The sequence below is a fragment of the Erpetoichthys calabaricus genome, chromosome 6, assembly GCF_900747795.2.
Source record: "Erpetoichthys calabaricus chromosome 6, fErpCal1.3, whole genome shotgun sequence".
Classification (NCBI taxonomy): Eukaryota; Metazoa; Chordata; class Cladistia; order Polypteriformes; family Polypteridae; genus Erpetoichthys; species Erpetoichthys calabaricus.
The window spans coordinates 40,689,062-40,715,374 of NC_041399.2; the positions used below are offsets into that span (position 1 = coordinate 40,689,062).

At 35.2% G+C, this 26,313-nt stretch overlaps 1 protein-coding gene across 8 annotated transcripts in view; it reads right to left on the reverse strand.

Moving 5' to 3' along the window:
• Window positions 1-26,313, reverse strand: part of pcmtd1 (protein-L-isoaspartate (D-aspartate) O-methyltransferase domain containing 1) — a 101,803-nt gene that overhangs the window by 11,622 nt on the left and 63,868 nt on the right. For all 8 annotated transcript variants that reach the window (XM_028803513.2, XM_028803506.2, XM_028803507.2 and 5 more), the window contains 2 exons: window positions 19,575-19,749; window positions 10,428-10,865 (listed from right to left, as the gene is read on the reverse strand). In XM_028803513.2, coding sequence (XP_028659346.2) covers window positions 10,428-10,518 — 91 coding nt within the window. In that variant the 5' untranslated portion in view covers window positions 10,519-10,865; window positions 19,575-19,749. The remainder of the gene's footprint in view (window positions 1-10,427; window positions 10,866-19,574; window positions 19,750-26,313) is intronic.

The window sequence follows — 26,313 nt, forward strand, 5'->3', positions numbered from 1 at the left end:
TGGAGGCTATGGTGAGTAGATATTCTAAATAAGGCTTCTCCTGATAAGAGATGGATACCAGGACATTGAAGGCCATCCATCCTGCTGTAATCCCTAAAAGTGCTTTACATAAATAATTATTTTATAATACTGTAGTTTACTTGTTGTGTTTGCAGTTTGTAAAGCAAAAAGTAGGTTGAATGTGTGATGCCAGCATGGTAGCAGGGGAGCTACTGAGAATGACCAGGTCTTATCAAAGACCTGAAATTACATATACAGTATGTGGATTGCCTTCATTGCAGATTGATTTTGCTCGACTTAAGCTTCCTATATAATTCAGGGTTAACTGCCAGTAAAAAACAAATAAATTGCAGGTATTTAGGTGGATTCACAAAATGCAAAAAGCATGGATTGCCATTCTCATGTCTATCTATCAGTCTATCCCACTTGAAAACACTTCCAGTGAACCGACTTCACAGAAATTTGCCACAGTTATTCTTAAAGAAAACTTGTTAGAATTTTATTGGGATATCTCAGATTGAGCATACTATACAATTTTTTTTTATCAAATTTGAAAAACATCCATTTAAAAGCATAGGTGTATTTACAAAATCTTATGTCTTAAAAAATAAATATTCTGAGCAACTTCATTTACTGAATAATGTATCTTTCACAGAGAGAGATTATTTCAAATTGTATATTTTATATACTCGTCTCATAACCACTCCTGATGGCTAAACAGACCACAACCCAACATAATATAATAGCGTCAGAAGTGAGCAGGAACAGACTTGCAATCAGCTTGCTTGACCTCTGCTTCACCAAGCAAGCATTAATGACAGCTCCTTCTATCTGAAGTGCTGCCAGAGAACTTCAATGTACTTTGTAATGGTAAAAGTAAAAATGTAAGCATCACTTATTTAGAAATTAACTGAAGAGAAAACTTACTCCATGTGGTGCTGTAAGCGGATATGCATTTAGTTTTATTAATCAGCTGTCTCGTTCACATCGTCTGCATTACCAACTACGTTTACACAAATTACTATTGTTGTTATATTTATTATTAGTATTACTTTGTCTTAAGTGTTTATTGTTTAGGTTTGGTGTTAAGATAACAAAAGCTACATATCTTATTAGCAGCACCCCACACCTCGGTTTGTTCAATAGCTGCATTTATTTTGCATAAAGTTAACAGAATAATCTACCCTAGTGTTTTCCAGCCTCGGTCCTGTGGCTGCAGGTTTTTGTTCCAACCAGATTCATAATCAGTGACAACACCTGATAGCACTGATCTCATTTAATTAGCTGGTATTATTTTTCTTTTATTCTGCATTCAGAAAAGCACAGCAGCATAATTTTTACATTTAAAAGACATTTAGAAATATTTATGCTTTTGCTATTGATTTAAATGCTTAACTTTTTTTATTTGATTCTATTTTGCCCTCTTTGTGCAGTTTCTCCACTTCATTGTATCTTTGCATTGACAATTAAAAATGAGCAGAGCAGACACGCAGGCAAACAACATGGAATAATCAAAGGCTGCAAGTACTTTAGCATCAGACCCACTAATTAGTAAATAATGGATTAATTAAACAATTAGAAAACCTAGAAAAGCAGAATGAAAATATTGTTAAAAAGAAAAAAATACATTATTCCCATATTACTTGGTACATTTTAATATTATATATAGATATAGATATAGATATATATATATATATATATATATATAGATATAGATATATATATATATATATATATATATATAGATATATAGATATATAGATATATATTTTTCCAAACTTAGTTTTCAAATTTCTATATTGTTCCCAAAACACAGAACTTGGGAAATAACACATCACTTAATTAGCCCAGGAGTTCAATTTAAAACAGAAGCTGGTTGGAACAAAAACCTGCAGTGACAGGGGGGCCACAGGACCGAGGCTGGGAAACAATGATTGAGCCATATACTTAACATTTTTTTAATCCCATTGCCACAGATTTTCCAAGTGGTTCCCTCCACTACACAACAATTTAAAATCTGTCAAGTGAGGCTAAACAATTGGAAAAATAAGAGTCTTAATGTAGGCATGTTATTTTGAAATGAACTGAATTCTTCTGACTGCCACTATTCTTTACGTAGGACTGATATGGACACTGTGCCCCAGACAGTAATTTCATGTTCATGATGAATACACTTCTATCTAACACATAACACAGTGTTCTTCATACAGAAACATCTCTATTTCAGAGCTAATGTAAATTAGTGATGACAAATGAAATGTGCCTGGTTATACTTTGGTGTTTGGCACTTCGAGGCATTACTCTCTCTGTGTACACAATTTACTTTGGCTGGGAGCATTAAACACAGCTTAGATGATTCAGCTCTTTTCCTTCTGAATCTGAAACTAGTGTAAGCCTGCTTCAAATTTCTGACATCTCTGCCTTTTTCAATTAATCATATTTAATTTGCCACATGCAATTATACACACAGTGCAAACTGTAGTGAAATGCGTAGTTAATAGACGCTCAAGAAAACAATTATTTAAAACACACACTCACGCATAAGGACTTGTGGCTTTTTATTGTGTGGTACTGGTTGGTTTTGACTGTGCTGTGCATATCTGTCTGTTCCATTTTCTTAATATACTTTGTTTCCAACCTCCATATTCTCAATGTCATACAAATAACAGTGTTATGATTACATTTTTAATACATAAATTTCACCTTTTATAATGTCAGGTTTTTTGTTCATATTTGATGCTATAACATTTTTACTATAGTTTTAATTGCAGGTTATGCACAATTTGTCATCCTGCTTTTTTCAATATGATTGCTAATTTTTAACCTCAGAAGTGTGAACAGGTCCTGTAACCACAACTTTTAGGTTGAGTCCCACGGGATCTCAATCCCGATGCACACCTCTAATACACATCTTTATTTGCTAGTAGCACATTTGCCACACACTATATGGCGTAAGAATGAATGTCATGACTTACAATACTATAAATAATTATCAAACATTTGGAAAATTAAACACCTCCTATAAAAGCTACAGTTCAAAAGAATGAATATAATAAACCAAGAGAGTCACAGAATTGTACATTTAAAGCTTTCTTGAATCACAGTGTCAGAGGCTTTTCTTCTAGGACTCTGCAGCACTGCATATGCAGTACACTTGACATACAAGTATTTTGTGAATTGTGATTCTGCCACTGAAAAGATTATGAAGTTTACTGGAATGAAACTAAAAATAACTAAAAATAATATAAAAGTTAAAAATGTGGCAATATCAAAACATACAGTCCCTGGCCACTTTATTAGGTACACCTGTTCAACTGCTTGTTAAAGCAATATCTAATTAGCCAATCACATGGCAACAACTTAATGCATTTAGGTATGTACACAACGTTAAGACGACCTGCTAAGTTCAAACAGCATCAGAATGGGGAAGAAACATGGTTTAAATGACTTTGAACATGGCATGTCTGTTGCTGTCAGACGGGCTGGTTTGAGTATTTCAGAAACTGCTGATCTACTGGGATTTTCATACCATTTCTAGTGTTTACAGAGAATGGTCCAAAAAAGGAAAAATATCCAGTGAGTGGCCCTTCTCTTGTTCATTTGTTACAACTGAGGTATGCAGAAGAGCAAAATGAAAATGACAATGAGTTCACTATACTCAATTGGCCTCCACAGTCACCAGATCTCAATCCAATAGAGCGCCTATGGGATGTGGTGGAACAAGAGATTCACATCATGGATGTGCAGCCTACAAATCTGCAGCAACTGCAAGATGCTATCATGTCAATATAGACCAGAATCCCTGAGGAATGTTTCCAGCATCTTGAATCTATGCCACTAAGAATTACTGCAGGTCTGAATGCAAAAGGGGGCTGGTGAGTGACAACCATGAGGTCAAATACTATTCACCATAGTTTCTTAAACTATGGGTTGCAATTTGCCCCCTCTTGGGTCGCACAGGGAAAGTTTTGCATACAGTTTGCAAAGTGTCTTGCGATGGGTTGCTGCAGGCAGCTGAAGCAATCTCCAAGAGGGACAAGCTACAAGGCAATTTCCAAGATGAGCAAGATATGGCAGGGTCGTGAGAAAGAAAAAGTTTAAGAAACACTGCTATACACAAATGAAGAGAAATCACAAACCTTGTAAATAAAAGAGTAACTATACTGTGCAATTTAAAGTCCCAAATTTATCCAATCCCCCTATAAAAGTCTAAATGTGGAACATGTCCCTATGTCGTTACCACTTGTTGCAGGCGGCAAGTAAGATGCCTAAATAAATTAGATGCCTCTTGTTTGAGAAGGAATATATGTTCTGAACCTCTCAAAATATAAAAGGCACATCACCACAAGGCAGAAAACTTAATACATAACGTTTTAACATGCAGTGGAACCTTTCTATTATTTATTTAAGCATTCACTAATTTAAATTCCACTTGTGTATATTTGCTGCTGCATGCTTCCATCCAGCATGCTTTTGTCAGTGTGGCAGCCAGGACAATTAATCAGCGCATTGTAGGTGTTTTTCTACTCAAATACACACCTTTAACCCATTCCTTAATTTTTTCAATGGCAATGCCAAGTAAAAAAGGTATACAACAGGATGAACTTAAAGCTTTGAACATTTATAATGATACTAAGACTTTTGTGTTTGTAAAAAAAAAAAAAATCAACAAGCCAAGTAAAATGTTAATTTTAAATATTATCTAAAATGTATTGTAAAGCTTTAATTTTTTGCAAATAAATATTCACAGAAGAATTCTTGAAATTATTTCAAAGAATAAAAATGCCTAAATGTACTCATTTTTATGGAACATTATATTATATGTTGTTACATACAGTCAAGGATAAAAAGATTTTAGTTGGTTTAACAAATCTATTAAGTTATTAACAAATCTATTAAGTTATTAGTTGGGTTACTATGACAAATCAATATTGCATCAATTTGCAAATTCAATTATTTTTGTAAGAAAGGATTTAAAAAATAAATCAATGTGCCTCTTACCAGAGGTGTACATTACTTCTCGCCACCTGTGTTGAAGTCATATGGACATTTTTTAAATTAAAGGTGTTAGTGAAGTATGCTTAAATCAACTCAAGTCAAATAAAGAGGCAAATTAAATTTCAAACAGAATAATCATTCTAAGAATACAAACAAGGAACACAAAACAAACACACTGACTTTACAAATGATAGGTTTTTACCTCTTTTAGCAGGGCAAACTTAGGTGTATATTAGAAAAAAGGAGAAATGTAGAATTGAATGGAAGCACTAGCTTATACAAACCTCTATTTTAAAGAGCTGGGACAGAATGTAAAATGCAAATAATGACCGAAAGTAGTTATTTTATGTACCGTTGTATTAAACTGAACCCAATCAACTGTATTGTTTTTTGGAAAATACACATTCATTCCAAAAAAGTTGGGAAAGGGGCATGTTTACTACTATATCACCTATCACTTTTCCTTTTAATAACACTTAGTATTTGTTTGGTTAACTGAGGACTCCAGTTTTAGTTTTGAAAGTAGAATTATTTTCATATTCTTCCTTACTTAAAAGTTTTCAGCTGCTCAATCATCCTGGGCCTTCATTGTCATAATTTGCTCTTTATAAACCTAGATACCAAATTCCAAATATTTTCAATGGGGGATATGTCCGATTATAAAGCCATAACATGTGGCCTGGTGTTGTCTTGTTGAAATATGCAGGGACGATCCAGAAAAAAGATGTCTAGAAAGCAACATTAACTTGCATTTTGTGGATGCAGTGACAACTGTTTGACAGTGGTTTTCTAAAGTATTTCTGAGCCCATATTGTTGTATCTATTGAAGCGTTCAGTATCATTTTTCAACCCTGTATTTTACAAGCAGAGATTTTTCAAGACTCACAGAATCTTCTCATAATAAGTCATTCAAGTATGCTCTTGAACTGTATCCAATCATATAGTTTTTTGTAAAGTGGAAAACCTTGACTCATCCTTGATCTTAAATGACTAAACCTTTCATGGATACTCCTTTCATACCCAAGCATGACAGCATGAAATTGAACAATTCGAAAATCTAATCTTACATTGCTCTAGCCTCAACTTTTTATTATGTGCTTCAAGCACAAACTTTGAAATGGGTGTGCATTTACAAAAAAATTAAGCTATCACAGAAAAACATTTAATGTTATTTTTCTGTTTTCAATCTAATACAGGTCAAAGAGGATTTAAATTCACAATCCAACCCAACCATCCCAGCTTTTCTAGAACTGTGGATTTATACACTAAATAATTCCACCAATCACTACTTTTACACAATTCTATGCTAAAAACTCAAAATACTGTATAAAGGTATGCATCAAATCATATTATACAGTATGTACTTGTATTTACTTGTATCTTGCTACAGTTGAGCAAATTTAATAATTCTGCATTCACTGAATCTCAGAAACCACTTCCACGGAAATCCCATGCAGCTTGCAAGACACAAATTAAAACCAGGATCTCCCGGCCCCCAACTGCTGTTGCTGTGTTCATGTGATAAGGGACAGATGGAAATTCCAAGGGAATGTCACTGAATGTGTAGATTAAAATGGGAAAATTTGTTAGAAACACTGCTACCCAATTAAGCTGAATTGTTAAATAACTGACTGTAATACTTCAATAATTTGCCTAATAACCAGGATCCATAGAAATGGCACGTTTGTAATTAAATTGGAGTGATGCATACCATTGTGAATGCATTTAGCTTGTGTTTTACTTTTCACCAAAAAAAAAAAAATACAGCTTATCTTTACTTGCTTCTTGTGAGGACCAAGTATCAAATCAACAGGAACCTCAGGTTTCAAAATACAGACCAGAAAAAAGGAAGGCCAGACATCACAAGTGGTTGCTGTAAAAATTTCCACAGCATGTGAGCATAGCATAACTCGCACCCTTGAAACCTAAACTGAGCATGGCTGCAACATTTAGTGACTTCCCTTTTTAGAACTTCAGTTATTTGTTTCTGGCTAGCCAACATCTTTGTTGTCTCTGTTTGCAAAAAAAAATTCAATTTGTTCAGATAGACTGTACAATATTTATATGTAATGACTGTTTGCATATAGTGATATTTGAATACAAAAATGTCTGAATTAGTGTAAGCCAAGCTAATTCGGGGTAATCATAAGAAATGTAATGATTTACTTCATAAGGTAGAAATACATAATAAACAAGAACAGTTGCATCAAATATTTAAAATATATATACAATGTGTTCTTCAGTTTAAATTCCTAAAGTCTAAATATTCTAAATTGTAAGAGAAATTTGTCATTAAATATTCACCCCCCTGATAGATGGCCATAGAAGGCTAGATCCCTATTGTCATGAATCTAGACCACCCTGGTCAACTAGCAAAAGCTCGGCCTAAAAAACAAATCAGACTAGAGATGGGCTGGAGAGACTCAGATAACTCCTAAGATTGGTTTGTAATGATATAACTGTCATTTTGGACAAAAATGGAGTAATTTTCTGAACATGAGGGCTTTGGTGTCCATTAAAAGGCCATACCTCCTTGTGAACTAAGGCAGAAGGAACTGAACCACCAGGAAAAGTCCAGCCTGGGACAAAAGTTAATCAATGAATGGGAGGATCTGGACACTAGGGCACAAAATAAACAGAATGAGATTTGTAACAGAGCAGAATCACCTTGAAGACAGAGAGGAAACTGAATTTGTGTTATCACTGCTGAATGTCTGTAAGAATATAATTATTTTTTCTATGAATTACATTTTTGGATTTAATCTTCTAACCTTTTATTTTTGTGCTCTAACCAATATGGTAAACACTTTCAATATTAAGTTAGTCTACTGTAGATTTGTATATCTTTCTGGTTTCGTATACAGTGATCCCTCGCTATATCGCGCTTCGCCTTTCGTGTCTTCACTCTATCGCGGATTTTATATGTAAGCATATTTAAATATATATCGCGGATTTTTTGCTGGTTCACGGATTTCTGCGGGCAATGGGTCTTTTAATTTCTGGTACATACTTCCTCAGTTGGTTTGCCCAGTTGATTTCATACAGGGGACGCTATTGGCAGATGGCTCAGAAGAAACCCAACTTACTTTTCTCTCTCTCTTGCGCTGACTTTCTCTGATCCTGACGTAGGGGGATTGAGCAGGGTGGCTGTTCGCACACCTAGACGATACGGACGCTCGTCTAAAAATGCTGAAAGATTATCTTCACATTTCTACCTTCTGTGCAGCTGCTTTGTGAAGCGACATGCTGCACGGTGCTTCGCATACTTAAAAGCTCGAAGGACACGTATTGATTTTTGCTTGTTTGTTTTTCTCTGTCTCTCTCTCTCTCTTTGTCTGCTCCTGACGGAGGGGGTGTGAGCTGCCGCCTTCAACAGCTTTGTGCCGCAGTGCTTCGCATACTTAAAAGCCAAACAGCCCTATTGATTTGTTTGCTCTCCTCTCTCTTTCTGACATTCTGTGCTCCTGACGCGCACTCCTTTGAAGAGGAAGATATGTTTGCATTCTTTTAATGGTGAGACGGAACTGTCATCTCTGTCTTGTCATGGAGCACAGTTTAAACTTTTGAAAAAGAGACAAATGTTTGTTTGCAGTTTTTGAATAACGTTCCTGTCTCTCTACAACCTCCTGTGTTTCTGCGCAAATCTGTGACCCAAGCATGACAATATAAAAATAACCATATAAACATATGATTTCTACTTCGTGGATTTTCTTATTTCGCGGGTGGCTCTGGAACGCAACCCCCGCGATGGAGGAGGGATTACTGTATTCACGTTAGGGGGAGGTGTCTCCTTAGGGATTTAATTGAAGGGCTAAGCAGTGTTAGGGGTGTTAAACATACAATAGGTCTATGAGACAATGGCCTGCCATAGGAAATCATACTTGTTAAAGTCTCAACACCAGGTGCTAGGACCAGAGATCTGGAACTGCAGTGTGAATCTTAAAAGGGCCCTAAGGCCACCATTGCCTTCACATCTCTCACCCCTTAGCCTGGGGAAGAGAAATGGAATAACCTGGGTATCAGTCCAGGCCCAGTTTCAGACACAAGTAAAGGATCAAAAATTCAAAATAATATCGCACTTGTGATCACCGACTTAAAGTCTAAAGCGATAACTCACATACTTATGTTTGAAATTTGTCATTTTTAACCTTCTTGGAGCAGCTCTGAGAGGGCTAGGACCACCAGTAAAGAATCAAATATAAAAATGATCATATTCATGATCAGCAACCTTGAAGTATCATAAAATGAAAAACCACATGCCTATACTACCAACCGCCATTTTTTGTGGTGTTGTAAAAAGGAGTAACTTTGGCCAATTTGACTGGAGTTTCACCTCCTAATGGGATATGTTAATATGTCATGGACAACTTCAAGTCCTTTTCAACAATTTTACAGCACACATCTATTGGTTTACTCATTATCATAGGGATGCATTTTTTTTTGCACAAAATGTGATCTAAAAATAGCCAAAAATGAAGGGTTTTCAGGTCTAGAGGGCAAAAAATTGACAGGAACCCAAAACAGTTTGATGTCTTGTGTAAGCAGACATTAAGACAAGTCAAACAGTATATGTGTGGATTTTCTTGTACTGGTGAGTAAGGAGGCACCTAACACCAAAATAAGAAGTGATTTTGAATTGTTCATTCATTTGTTATTCCTATGAGTACAAAAAACAATTATCTACACTGCCTAAAACCGAAAAAAAAAAAGAGTACTTTGTAAAATCTAATATGATACACATTCATTAATATAGATGTAAGCTTCTTTGCAATTGTCAGAACCACTGCTAGCCTCCTTCCCGCAAAACTACCTCTACTCTACAAAAGCTTGATAAAAACACAGAAATTTGAAATTTGGAGACAAAAGCGTTTTATCATTATGCCAGACTGTCTGAGGAATTGAAAATTAGATCCGAACTGACGGCTGACTGAATAAACCAGTCTGAACAGGTATTTAGAGCAAGCAGAGAAGGCACCACAAGACAGTTTTTCCACAACTCGTAGAGTGCTCCTTAACTGTGAGTCTGATTTCAGATATGGTAAAATAATTAAAAAATAAAGCACAGTCCTAAAATACCAAAGCATTCTTATTATACTAAGCTGCACATCCAGAAATGCCTAAAGTATTCTCTGTTTAATTTACAGTTCATCAATTATCTCTTATATTAAAATCATATGTTTATGTACCAAACAGTATTTTTTTTTTGTTTTGTTTGCAAACAGTTGCTTAAATACACTGTTACTCATACCCATCTTTAAGCTTTACCAAAGGTGAGACAGATTTACTGGTATTACTGGCATTTTAAACTCCACATTTAAAGTGGGCATTAATATGACTTACTAAGCAGTTTTCCTTCCAAAAACAGAATTTATATAGTAACTTAACAGATAACTGAATTTTGCCAAGAAAGGGGAGGGCTTGGACATTACCTATAATTAATCCAACCATCGTACTCAAGTAACCAGTTCCACTTCCAAGGTTAAGAAAAGACAAGCCCCCTTGAAGTTTCAGTGCTTCCATGACTTCCGAGTAAATGCACGGTGCAGACAAGTGGATATTTCCATGTTTCCATGCCAAGTCCTTATATGCATTATCCCTGTATCCTTCTAAATAGTAGTCTCCCCTGTCAATGGCTCGAAAGGCTTGCTCCACCTTTTCAGTGCGAATATACTGTGCTTCCTTTAGATTGTCAATTAAGTCATCATTGTCTTCTCCTGCACTCACAGCTCCTCCATGGTTGATTACGTAAAGTTATCTTTGACAGAGTGACACCTGCCCAGCTGTTATCCTCCTTTGTCCAATGCTATTGGCAGTCTGGGAACATGGAGCAGTGTTGTTTAGAAGAGTGAAGCAGAAAGTGATGAATCCTATGCAAGAAAAGGAAAACATGAAGTCAGTCATGTAGTTTCATTATAAAGCAAACAAATTTTCAGACAATGACCCTGGCAAGTTTTGCAAAAGAGCAATTATAAAAGTAATGTTAAGTTAAATACATTTTACTCAAAAACAGTGCATTATGTAGAATTAGAGGAAATACAGAACCAATAGTAATGAAATGTTACTTACTTTTCACACTGTTTGAAGTGGAGATTTAGAAATACCTATTTAATGTCTAATATTGTATATTTTTTGAAGAGGCGATTAAGAAATAATTATTCAACTAAGGTTTTTGTAACCATAAACTTTATTTTTGTTAATCAATGGATAATGCCATGGATTAAGAAATAGCAAATACAGTACAAAGTAAACAGTAAGCACCAGATGCAGAATCAACAGAAAAGCACTCAATGACTAGTGAATAAAGACAGATTACAGATAAACCTGCTTTTATAGCTGAATATAATTGCAAATAGGTTTTTATTAAATATGTCTTCATGCTGGAAAAATTATTTTAATAAAAGGATGTTTGATGATTGTTCAGAAAGTTTTGAAAAATAATAAAAAAAAGAAAATGTAAGATAAAGTCATAAAAAGGGGAAGTGGACTACTAAATGAATTGGCATGTTTTGTGGATGTTGTGTTAAAACTGTACCCTTGAATCTAATTTCAGTAAAATGATGTTTGATGATTGTTCAGAAACTTTTGAAATTAAAAAAAAAATAATAATAAAAGATAAAGATCAGAAAGAGGGTAGTGGACTACTAAGTGAATTGTCACGTTTGTGAATATTATGTTAGATCACCACCCTCATTCTAAATTTTCAGACAGGCTTTGCTATTGCTAGTACTGAGAAGCCGCATTAATGAATGTTTAGATACATGTTACAGCACTAATGTTTGTTACAAATGATAGCCTAGTATTAGTCAACACAGAAGATATTACAGTCAATATACAAATAGACTTTTGTGAAGTAAAAGGGGGCTCTGCCCCCAGCTCGCTTCGCTCGCCAACCCCCGGTGTTGGGTAACCCGAAATACATTGATGAATGTATGAGATATATTGGTTCATTCGTTGATAGATTGTGTCATCTGGATCTAACACGTAGATCTGTGCATATTTGCGTTAGTGATTTGGCTCAGGGTGCACTGTTCCAATCCGATGTAATATTTGTCCACATATGCGAAAGCAGTATGGGCCATTGCCAGCTGGTGGCCTGATATTTACCCCGGTAGATGCAAAAGCAAATGAACTATTGTAGGATCTAATGCAGTCCATAAAGTTTTTACTTTCGGGTACATCCGTAGATATTCAGGATATTCATGTAAAGAAGGCAGTCTAACCTGACCCCTTTGACAACAACGTGTAAACTCATTAGTTGTATTGCCAGTTGTTTCTTCAGGGAAGTTAAGTGAATGACAATGACAGCAAATGATATTCATTAATCCTAATGAATGTTCATTAATAGTGGACACATTACAGAATGCGTTGTCAGCTAATTGGCGGAATTGTTTAGGGGCTGTTTGTCGTTCCTTTCTTTGCTGTTTATCTATTGCCTCTGCTGTTTGAGAGGCGCGTTGTAGGCGCCTGTGTTCATTAATTGTATTCAGGCGGGCTCGTTTCTGTATGTCCGTTAGTTGAAAAGTTTCGTTTTTGGAGCCAGAGCCGTGACTCCATTAGTTATCCGTTGTCTACCGTTAGTAATATGGATAATTGCACTTACTGTTAATACGGAGTGTTTTCTGTGGTTGTACTGTTAATAATGCATCACTGTAATGTGATTCACATATGCTATATGGTTTGGACGTGTGAGGATGGCGTACGTTTAATACGGAGAGTTCGTTTATTCTTATTACCCGGACCATGCTGTGTAGTGTGGACGTTTAGTTCAGAAGTGCGTTGTAGGTGCCTGCGCCTTTCGTACTATCTTTGTGGACCTTTGCGGACCCCGCAGTGTCTTCCGTTTGACTCTGGGGTGCAGTGCAGAATCCTCTTTTCTGTGTGGCGTTAGTTGAGCTATTTCGTTTTTGAGCCATGACTCCTTCGTTCGCGGTGGATCAGAATTCGCTTGCGGTTTATGAGACGCACGCTGTAGGTGCCTGCACACTATGTCTCCTGCGTCCATCGCCGTGTACCTGGGTCCGTGCCTTCCGGTTTACCATTCTCGTTTATTAGTATGGATTTCACTCAGTTGATCACAGCATTCTATCATTGAGACATGATGAATCATACTGGATTGAAGGGCTATACCAAATGAATATTTTGATAATCAATTATTTGGGAAAATAAATGAATGATAAATTGATTAACTGGCTTAGCTGAAAATCATGGCTTGTAAATTACTCAGGGGTTTCTGCATATATCGTATTATTAAAGTTTTGGAGACTGAAATAAATAAAATTAGTACTGAATTAGCAAAACTAAACATGCTCTTAAAAATGGCTATTTTAAACTCATTAAAATAAACAATGGGGAATTTTTACTGTCAATGCATCACTGTTAAAGTATAAAATAAACTGGCATTTCAAACAAACGCAAAAGTGTTTACCGCCACCAAAGTATGAGATCAGCAATTAAAAAAAGATGATTCTAAACAATTAAAAAATAATTCAATGAACAACAAATGAGTCATGACATAACCTGAGATATGCTGAAAAAAAGCAGGATTAGTGTGAAATTTGGCTAAAGTAAATTGTGATTCATAAAAATTGGGCTAATTTTGTTCTAGAAAAATCTAGATATAACCAAGGCAGTGTTTCTGATACAGACTACGCCAGCATTATGTGGTCTTTAAAGTCAAAGATGTGGATAACTCACTAATCCTGGTTTTTGGAATGGAATTAGTATTTGTCTGCTCCAGAAAAAACAGATTTGATGAAATCCAGTTCAGCTACTGGAGCAACCAATGCTCTCAAACTAAGCTACAAAAGTTTAAACAGAACATAAACATTTGAAGTTTTTATGTTGGAAAAATTCAATTATAAGACCATAAATATACTGCCAGAATTACTGATCCCAGCAGCACTATTTAAGCAGCAGAAACAAAAACGACAAAATGTTGAAAAATGTCCGTTCCTGAATAAGCAATCGGCACAGAATCAAAACTCTTATCAAACTCTGCCCTGAAAAACATAATCAAATACTGATCAAACACTCTGCCATGCCAAGAGAAGTGTCTGCATGAATGCTACTATTTAACATCTGAGGCTTTAATATATCTGAGCAATCTTCTAAAACATCACAGGTTCAATGTAATACTTCAAGGCTTTGCGCTGACATTGATGCAAATCATGAACATTCCCCATCATGTTTGATTTTTATTATATTTGTAAAGGGCATTTTTATGCTTAACAATGGAGATGCCACACATTTAGAAATAGCGATCACAAAAGTGTGCCTAACTTTGAAGCAGTGTCTACACACACACACACACACACACACGCACATACACGGGTTGTCTTCCCAAGATAGAAATAAATAATCATCATAAAAGAGGAATTCCACAGAGTAGCAGTAAGGACTATCAAATGCAGCATTTCTGAACTATAACAACTGATAAAAGACTAGCTGGTCGAACAAACTATTGACCTTTCATCCCTTCTGTGAAGTTCCTTGTCTTTTAAAGAATCCTCTCAACTGTTTAGCACAGATACCTATACCCAATATGGTTAGTTATGCAGTATTGATTTGGTGTTTTGTAATGGAATAATACAGAAATATGACTTCAGCATTGCACTGTAGTTCATTTTGCTGATTGAGTGAGGTGAATTGCATTAGCGTTGTTAATGTTGAACTGAACATTTTTTTTAATGTTTACATATTTGAAGAAGTTGATAACCTCCCAGAACTTACATAGACAATTAAAGAGACAAAGAGGTACTTAAGTGATTTTGCAATTATTAAAGTTTTCATTCACAAGAAGAACCACAGTCACATGGAATAAATTATTAAATGCACTAGTTGGCAATGGTACTTTAGGGACCCATAAATCTCCGTTCTTATTTGGAGAAATTAGGTGAACAGGAGTGGCAATCTTGTTGAGTATAATATTCTGGTCTCAATAAAAGATTGATAAGTCAGTTCTACACCTGTTGTAACTGGAACACAACAGTATTCTCTATAGAAAACAGACTGACACAAACTGACTAATTTTAAAAGAGACCCTGTCAACAAATTTGCCACCACATTTCAATAGGTTTTTGCTTAACCTCTTTCTCTTGAGGTTTAAGACTAAAACAGAATACATAAAAAAAGATTATACTCCTTTGAGTAATTAAATCATGTCATTCACTTTTCAGAATGTAACCTTATTTCTAACAAAATTCTTCAACCACCATGACACCCTAAAACAAAGACCAGACACTTTTGCTATAGTTCAAATCCTCACTGTTCAATTATGGTAACAAATATTTGTTTAGGACAAGAATGACTAAAGTATGACGTTGAAAGATGAGCAAATGTTATGCTAGGCACGTGAACTGGGGATTAGTTTTGTGATAACGGTACAATTTTAGGATTTCTTACATAATAAAATGAACTAATACATTGGAAGCAATCACTCAAATGCATGTCAGCAGTAAACATTCATTTGTAGCAATCTTCATTTACTTACAGAACACTAAGATTTTTATTTTCTAAGGAAATTATTGTTTAAAAAAATCATTATCAAGATCTCAAAATTACAAAACCAAAGCTAGAAAATCCACTTATCTGTTTCTATCTTTTTTAAATTGGGATTGTACTTTCTGATTTATTAGTAACACATATATTTCCAGCTATTATCTGGAATGTACAACATATCATAAAATATTTCATACAACCACATTGAAAATCATACTGAATAGAGTTTTTCCTCATGCTTTTGTACAGCCATTATCTTATCTCATTTGTACACATGCGTCATAGAAATAACTAAAAATGTATGCTGGATGAGAATTTTAATTTAACTATGCATACTGAATATACACTACAAAGGTGTGAGAAGTTAATCAGTTGTGAACGAGAATGCTTAAAAAATTCTGCAAATATTGCATCAGCCCAACAGGATTCTCTGACAAGCTTACCGTTACCACTAGATGTCACTTTAAGATCAGATTTATTTTTTGGTACAATATCTAGAAAATAAATGCTAGAAGGTAGATTTTGTGGCCTACTGACAGAGACGTGAACACTAAAATACAAGGTGGCAGGTTCAATTTACAGCCTAATTTAACTTATCTATGTTCAAACAAACTGATGTGTATATTGAATTAGAAATCTTTGTGCCATCTGCAAGGCAGCTGGCCCGGATGAAATTTCAGGTCACGTTTTAAGAACACGAAGCTACCAGTTATCAGCTGTCATCACAGACATTTTTAATCTCTCTTTAAGAGATTCAGTAGTTCCCACCTGTTTCAAGAACATCACCAGTATTCCATTGGCAAAGAAAAGAGATGCCTTAATGATTATGACACAGTAGCACTTGCTCCTATTGTAACAAAGTGCTTTGAGAGACCAGTACTAGGTCACATTAAGGAAATTATTCTTGACAATTTGGACACCCTTCAGTCTGACATCAATCAAGGGTGCATCTTCTTTAGACATATTGCGGGAGTAGGCAAACTACACAGCTGGTGATCATGAGGGTGCACCAAAAAAAAGCAGTGTGCAAAGATTAAGTAAATTAAGTCTACAACTGAAAATCACTAATAAAGTCATGTAGTGCGATGCAGGATTTAGGTGTCTGAGGAGGGGACCTGAATGTCATTCACACTCCTCATTAATATTTACAGGAGTGCTATGGGATCCATCCTCACAGGATGCAACTGCTCCACACAGAATCGGAAAGCACTAAAAAGATAAGTGAAAACAAGCATAAAAGTTTCACCTTTCAATGGTATTTACACCACACATTAACTCAGGAAGGGAAGCTGTATTAGGATAACATGGTCATATTGCATTGGCTTTTTTTCCCCCTCTTTCTTTCTGTTTTGTAAGCAAATCAACTTTAATTCTAAGGTCTGAAGACTGCTCAGTATGCAATAGTAATACCGTCAAAGCTCCATCATTGTCTGCTGCATATTTTGCTAGTCATTATATTGCTTGTTAATTGCTGTATTTGATGCTGTCACATATTGTAAGATTTATTTTTTTTATTGTTCACTTTTACATGATAATAGAACTGTAAAGTTAATGGATGAATGTGATGGTCTAAGGGTTGGCACACAAGAAAGTTTTTCATTTCCCTTTTAATTTGGTGCAATAATTACATTACAGTAAATGTTTGAACTTAATCTTGGGGGAAAAAATGGATATCCATTCTTTCACTGAATCTTCCTAATACCATTTTAGTGTTTTGAGAAGCTGCAGCCTATTCTGGCACCACATGCACTATTTTAAAGTCATTTTTGTATGTTATTGCTTGGCAACAAACCACTATAAACTGAACATTCTATTATGTTGTCATCATACATCATGTTGTCAGTATTGGGACAAAATGTGGTGTAGCTTTTAAAAAAAGTACCATGATTTATTACAGAAATGCTACATATAAAAAATATATATATATAAAATACATGTCTCAACTGGGCTGATGTGATTTATTTAGGCCAACAAACCAAGTTTAATTTATAAGAACTTTATAGAAGAGCAAACAAATTTGGCAGATGCAACTCGTTGGTACAGAAAACATGAATAACAATTATACACTCGGTCCACTTTCTAAAGTACACTTTCTCATTTAGACAAGTGGCCTGCTCCTTTAAGCAGCTAATCATGCAGCAACAACTCAAACCCAGCCAAAACATTTGAAGGGGCAAGATGGGTGATCATAGTGACGTGGCCAAGGTGTGGTTGCCAAAAGTGACAATTCTATCATCTCAGAAACAGCTCCCATACTGGGATTTAACATCCTTCCGTCTAAACTTGGAGAATGGTGCAATAAATATTAAAAACAAATATATGCAATAGTTCTGAGAGTGAAAACATCTCAATAATGATAGATTCCAGGGTTAAAGCAAGAAAAATTCTGCCTGAAACTTTGGACCAGGTGTTAACTTTAGACTGGTTTATTTAAAAAAACAATGAACAAAGTGAAAAATTGATTTGTGCATAACCTCTATATTATAAAAACAATGAAAACACCTCAATGAAATGAGCACACTTCAATTGTTTCCTTTAGCTATGGAAAAATATATTAACTAGTGCAACAACTGAAATCCATCCATCCATTTTCCAACCCGCTGAATCCGAACACAGGGTCACGGGGGTCTGCTGGAGCCAATCCCAGCCAACACAGGGCACAAGGCAGGAACCAATCCTGGGCAGGGTGTCAACCCACCGCAGGACACACACAAACACATCCACACACCAAGCACACACTAGGGCCAATTTAGAATCGCCAATCCACCTACTGAAATGAAAAATGAAAACAAAAACTGCAATATTTTAAATACATTTAGAAACAAATTAGTAAACTTTAAAGTCCTTCCTTCTTCACAGCAATGAAACTAAACTAAATAGAGTGAAAAATCATAAATAAGGAAAAGAACAACATGTCAGATCAACAATAAAATTCAGATTAGATGAAGATGAGAATACTGCCATATCCTCATGATAGACAGTGTTTGTAATTTGTTTTTCTTTTTTTTAAAACACACGCTATTGAGTGGCTGAATATAAATAAATGAGGCAAGGCAATAAAAATTTTCATAACACTCTGGTGACTTTGCCCTCTGTGTTTGGTAAGTTTTATCTTAGTGAACCACAGTCACATTATGCTCATGGTGACAGACAATAAACAGACCGTTGATGACCGGTTTACACAGTTGGGCAAAATGTTTCCAAAAAAAAAACTGTATTGTTGCTTTTTAATGTTGTTGCTGCTTTATTAAAATTGGGGTAGTACCCAATGGGTAGTGAATATTTTTATGAATCTAAAAGATCCATAATTTACGATCTGGCATGTTGCTGGAAAACTAATTCCTGTAGGGAGTAGAGGAAAATGGCCAGACTCGTTTAAGCTAACAAAAAGGCTATAAACACTGTATCAATTAACTGTGTAAATTTCTTTATGTTCATATTCTATTCCTGTTCATACTTCTACTAGACAGATGATTCTATGAACATGACTCTTTCTAGATAATTAGCATCTCTCTCTTCCTCTCTAGATATACTGTATTATAATGAAAAAAATATTCCCTTGTTATGAATAAACCTGCATTGTTTTCAGTTCAAAAAGCTAGATATCTAACTTATTTTTCACCAGAACAAAGCAGTCAGCAGAAACAGGTTCCTGCATGGAAGCATATTCCAGAAGTGGTTTACTTATTAGTTTAGCAAACAGGTTTAGTTCATTGTAAGCACAAAACTGGATACCTGACATATGAATTCTGCAACATAAGTAATTTGTGATTTTTTTTCATTAATGTTTTGATATTGCCGACTGTGGTTCAAGCTGTCTCTCCATTGAAACCCACTGTATTAAGAATTATGTGATCTCACTCTTCATATAAACATGATGTGATTCATTTTTTTTTACCATCACTACAAACAACATGGTGTAAATAACTAATGAAATAAGAATATCTATTTTGGGTGGAATATTAATTAAAAATGAAAGGAAAAATAAATGTACTCTAATAAACTCATATTCAAAGAATACAGTTTAACATACAACACTAAAACGAAACAAAATGAAAGGTTTCACATAACCAACATACCTGTAGCTGTTATAATAGAAACCTCACTGGTGTTATGTCTGAGAGAAGACTGAATTAATTAGGATAAAACTTTTGCATGCCTCTTACATATATTTTTAGCAGCAGTGCTGGAAAAGGGAATGCATTTGCTGGATCCTATAATACAGTCATCTGATCAGTTTGCACAGATCGGCCCCTGCAAAAAAAAAAAAAAAAAAAAAAGCAATGAAAAGATTCTCCTAATTTCTTAGCTTGACTACACTGCAATGTCAAAACACTTGGTTGAATGACTAGTAACAAACAATTAGATAATAGTAAAATTCCTATTATTTGATGCACACAATGTTTTGGCCGATATATTTAATACAAGTCTGCGGTGGGTTGGCACCCTGCCCAGGATTGGTTCCCTGCCTTGTGCCCTGTGTTGGCTGGGATTGGCTCCAGCAGACCCCCGTGACCCTGTGTTCGGATTCAGCGGGTTGGAAAATGGATGGATGGATTTAATACAAGTGTGGGCATTGAGCTTGAAACTCAAAAACAATTTTCCAATTAGAGTACAGGCTGCAGCAGCTAACTCTATACAGTAACATAAATTGACATCTTCAAAGAAGTGACTTATTAAAATACATTTTACCAATTTTCCTCTTGGGTGAAAAAGAAAATACTCAGATGATGAGACTACCTGTGTCCTTTAAAATATGAAACCAAGCAGCACCAATAAATTGGAAAAATTTTAATGACAAGATTTTAAACTTAATGTTGTCATTTAAGGTCTTCTGCATGTAGGGAAACATCATATTTTACCCAATGTTGATGCCCCTTTCATTTTAAGGTGTTGTAACTTCACTAAGCATGGACAACAAAAATGGAAGATGGTCTCGTGACAAACTCACAAATACTGGAAAAAGGACAAAAAAACAAAAAAAGTATGAGACTTTAAAAGAAAACAAATGAACCCCTTGGAAGTTAAGCTAAGATGCACATTGAGACAAGAACAGATGAACCATTACATATCGCATAAATAAGTTTAAAGTGCAAATCACAACTACAGTTCCTTAAGTAACAAAAGACAACATACCTGAAGGATGGCAAATGGACTGAATTACACAGGTAAAGTAGAACCATATAAGGATACTTTCATGGTTATTTAAAAAAATATATACACAAACACTTTTTTTTATTTGCTGAAATAATAGCAACTGAACAACACACTTGCAATAAAACAAATTACAAAAAATAGAGAATATATACCCAACTACCATTGTGAGCAAAAAAAAAAAAAATATTACAGGGGCATAAATTGCTTAATATTTATTAATCCAGCCCATTTTTGTATGATTATATACCCCAAGCATAAAAAAATATTCAGGTTAATCTTAAACAGCTCAAAAAAAATGTACAAAAAAAAAATTAATGTGAATCTTGAAGCCTTTTTAAGTCACCAATAAATATCCAAAGAGAAGTTTATACTTTACTACTACCATTACTATGATAAACATTTTGTGCAAACTTTTATCTGTTTACTTAAAAAACTGTGAGCATAACAAACTACTTAAATACACAATCTGTTAATATTCTGGATGGGACTATTAACCATTTTAAAAAGAAATCCACTGCATTAAACATACTTTCCTCTGTGCTGTCTTAGGGCATACAAGGACAATAATGTTAAATTAGGGGACAATTAGAAACAAAAGTTTGCATTAATCTTATTCTCTTCAGAATCAGAACATTCAATGCCTGCAGCAGTGGTTCTTAGACTGCCCTTCAAATCCCTTTTAAAGATTCTTATGCATGCACAGCTCAGCTTATGCAAATGATGCCCTAATGAATCTAACAAACACATTATTGGAGTAAAAACACGGGAATGGTAGAAATCACTTCTTAAATTTCTCAGTTAAACAGGCACTTCGTTTTTTTTTTAAAAAAAGTGAAACCAATTTTACATGTTGAGATTACATAAAGCTCTCAATGATGTGATGGCTGAAATAACTTTCATAGACAAATTCAAACTCAAGTGATGTAAAAATTACGATTTGTTTTATGTTGTAAGTGTAGAGGGTCTATGGTTAAATGTAGTTTGAATTGCTTCAACAATTTTTAAATAAGTACTTGATGGAGAGTTAAAATCTATGTTGATGTCCACCCGCACATGTACAAACTGCAAGCTGACAAGTTCCCACCTTAATAACTTTTATTGCAGATTTGTTTGCCATGAGGATATGTTTAATGAAAAGTATAAAAGTTTAAAATAACCACTCTGAATGTAAAACTGAATGAGTAAATGAATCAGCAGTTGAAGTTGCATAAAATGTTTATCTGTTCTAACAGATGATTTCAAAAATTTGCCTGTATTTTAAGTAGGAGTTTTTGAATTTAAAAAAAGACATATTATGCTTGTTGGGAAAGTTCAATTTTCATTGAGGTACCCCAGATTTCTGTGAAGGATAAATGTACCAAATTACAACAAATTTTATTTGGTTTCATCTGAAATTGGTGGTTTTGTAATAAACACACAAGGGTGAGATTCAAAAAAGAGAAGACAAAGTACAAGGGAAAAAAAGTTACATAAAGGTATCTGCTATCTACCGAGTCTACCTGCAGAGGCTTGAACACTGTTGTCAGATGAGATGGCCCACCCAAATTCCCAAGTATCAAAAAATCTCTCTCACCTCCAATCTTTAAAATCTTTTCTCAGCTGCAAAAGAAAATACTACTTTTGCATGAGGCAACTTTAAACCCTGTACTGGAATCATTTTCAGGCTAGCCCAAATTTACGTCTGGTTCAGCCCTTCTTTGGCTATAGGGACATCAGTTTTAATTCTATCTAGTAGGCTCTGACACAACTGCATCCCTGACCTGTTGACTAGCTCCAAAGCAGTTCAGTAACTAATCACTTCCTTAAATGGACAAATCTCTCCAACTTGATTTACATTAGGAATGATTGTAGGAAATGTGTGATAAGGGTTAATTCATTTAATGATTTTGATTTTGGGAAATCTATTAGCTATTTAAAATGTGCCATGAATCATGTGGCATTTAAGCCAAGTATACTTAGCTACTGATGCACTCCCATAATACTGCATTCCACTCCAAGGCTCTGAATGCCCTATTGTGCTTTAAGACCTGGCATGATTAGAGCTAGCACTGGTGTTTTGCAACACAGCACAGACATTTGTAGTAAAGACTGAACAAGTGGTATTATTTTCTTCACTTTTAACACAATTTTAAATTAATTTATCCAATGTAAAATGCAACAAAAAAGGTATACAGTGATCCCTCGCTATATCGCGCTTCGCCTTTCGTGGCTTCACTCTATCGCGGATTTTATATGTAAGCATATTTAAATATATATCGCGGATTTTTTGCTGGTTCGCGGATTTCTGAGGACAATGGGTCTTTTAATTTCTGGTACATGCTTCCTCAGTTGGTTTGCCCAGTTGATTTCATACAAGGGACGCTATTGGCAGATGGCTGAGAAGCTACCCAACTTACTTTTCTCTCTCTCTCTCTCTCTCTCTCTCTCTTGCGCGGACTTTCTCTGATCCTGACATAGGGGGTGTGAGCAGGGAGGCTGTTCGCACACCTAGATGATACGGACGCTCGTCTAAAAATGCTGAAAGATTATCTTCACGTTGCTACCTTCTGTGCAGCTGCTTCGTGAAGCGACATGCTGCACGGTGCTTCGCATACTTAAAAGCTCGAAGGGCACGTATGGATTTTTGACTGTTTGTTTTTCTCTGTCTCTCTCTCTCTCTGCTCCTGACGGAGGGGGTGTGAGCTGCCACCTTCAACAGCTTTGTACCGGCGGTGCTTCGCATACTTAAAAGCCAAATAGCCCTATTGATTTGTTTGCTTTCCTCGCTCTTTCTGACAGTCTGTGCTCCTGACGCGCACTCCTTTGAGGAGGAAGATGTGTTTGTATTCTTTTAATTGTGAGACAGAACTGTCATCTCTGTCTTGTCATGGACCACAGTTTAAACTTTTGAAAAAGAAACAAATGTTTGTTTGCAGTGTTTGAATAACGTTCCTGTCTCTCTACAACCTCCTGTGTTTCTGCGCAAATCTGTGACCCAAGCATGACAATATAAAAATAACCATATAAACATATGGTTTCTACTTCGCGGATTTTCTTATTTCGCGGGTGGCTCTGGAACGCAACCCCCGCGATGGAGGAGGGATTACTGTATTAAAACATACACAATGAAATAAAAGTACAGATTGGTCAGAATACAAATGTAAAGTAATATATCCAATAAACAGCACAAGAGGTGAAGTGATTGGGTAAATATGCAAGACAAGCTTTACTATTAAAACTGATACAATAAGCAATGTTTGATATATTTTCACCAAGCTTGAATTTCATGTGTGAGAGAGTGGGGGAATTCCAAAGTAACAAAAAATGATTTTCAGCATAAATTTTATGAATAATCATGGACTGTCTAATTATCTTGATATGCTCAAGTAAAATATTTACTCACCGACATTTGTCTCCAATAAATTAAAAATAAATAATGCTTAAAATCAATCCTAAAAATATATATTCAAGCATTACTATATCACTGTCTCATAAATTACTGAATACCAAGATAATTCAGGGTATTTCTGTTTAAAGAAACTCTTTTACAAAAATACCCTCTTCAAACCAGGTTTGTAGGATTTCTGTTGTAGGATTTATGTTTGCATCAGACTATGGAGAAAATATTACCTGGTTACTAATACTTATGAAGTGCAATATTTCACAGGCAAGTTAAATTAATTCAACTTTCAAATGTCACAAACACCTGATGCTTTAATTTTCCAAATCACTTTTTCCTTTTGTAGATTTGTATCAACTTTAAAACTACTTTTGTGAAGTCAAACATGTTGATTTACGGATAATTCAGAATTCCTGTAAAATCATCTTTGTTCGCTTGTCTTCAAGCTACCTCACGTAAGTGAACACACTTTGTTGTTGCTCATACCTGGGTACTATTCCAGAATTAGTTATTGAACTGGCCTGTAAAGTGCAGTAATTACTCCAAGCTGGAGACACCATCTCACTTACTCCTCTACCGTTCAATTATGTGTGGTATGTACTTGCATGATATTGGGTGCATTTTAGTTGTTATACCCATAAACATTACCCATGACATTACAGAAATTTGTTTTCAGCAGTTAAATATGTTTTCTTTAATTTAGCCAGCTAACTGTGCCAATCTGCAATTATGCATTTCCAGTTGCATATTACATGTCATATCAATGGGAAGATTTTTCTTGTGCTTTGAAGCAATTGTGAGCTAAGCTACATGTATATCTGACCAATGTGGAAATGTTCAAACACTAACTAAATAAATTTTATTTTGGAATGAACATATGGAGCTGGTTATTTTGTCACTGTTATGAATGGATGTGTGCGAGGGTGGTGCTCCACCTAAGGTGAGAATGAATCTTGTATCCAGAGCAACAGGTATAGGCCCAATCTCCAACAAAAGCTCCTTAGAACATGGATGGAGAATTAGACCAACAACTGAATCCACTCATAACAATCGAAGATGAATACAAAGCTTTTTTTCAGGCTACATATGGTGCTTCATTAACTCTTTCAGGGCGGATATTTTGTCAAAAAGGAGGGGTTAGGGCTGTAATCAACTGTAAACAGTGACAAAACCCACCGTTACTTTTTGGTTCGACTTTTTGCTAAAAAGAACGTTAGCTTTGTTGGTTTTGGCTAAGATTCCCTGCACTCGCATGAGTAGTGAAGAGCAAACAGCAGCAAAAACGGAACTGACATCTGCCAAGAGATTGAAGCAAGTGCACAAAGCAAAATACTCCATGGGCAACATTCTGCATATTACTGATGAATTGGTCTCTGACTTGTTGGACTCTGATTTTGATGCAAGTGATCTGGAGATCGTGATCGAAAATGAAAAGTGAGGTACCAGCATCAGCTGATCATTGTGCTGAACAGGTTTGTGTCTGGGAAGACCACCACTTACAATGCTTTTTGTGCTTTTCAGAAAACTATGTTTTGGAAAAAAAACATTCAGCCCTTAAAGAGTTAAAGTGATAATCTTATCTTTTCAATTTACTTAAATATGTGACACCACAAGCATAAAACAATTACAACAAAGGTTGATTGACAGTTGATGAAAGTTACATTATTGTGCTTTCAAAACATTCTAGAGTTATGTATTATTTCTCAAGTAATTCCATAAAGGAATAAAATTGACACAATGAAAGTCTTTTTTATATAATTGAAAACAGAGCAAGATTTTCACACTTTAACTTACTCCATGCTGGATTTTTAAATAGTAGGCACGATACCTTCAATTCCACTCTAAAATGTAAGTCCTGCTTAAGATGTTTTCTATTTCTGACATTATAACAGCTGTGATAACACAGTGGATAACCTTTCGGTCTTACAACTCCAAGAAACTTGGTTCACATTCTAAACCAATTCTCTGACTCTAGGAAGCTTCCAAAGTATTGCTGTGTATGCTTCTCAATGTACTCTGGACAAATGCGAGTACATGTATGCTTGAATGTGCCCTGTGATAGACTGGTGCTAACCCATCTAAACATTATAAATAGATTATGCTAATTTAAAAAGATGACTGGATGGATAGATGGACACAATTACACAATAGAAAAAGTTTAACATATTAAAGCTTTCACAGACAAGTACTCATTTCTTGGAATAAAGTTTTACATCAGTAGATTTCCATTAAGTTAATGTTATATAAATGTTTTAGATAGATAGATAGATAGATAGATACTT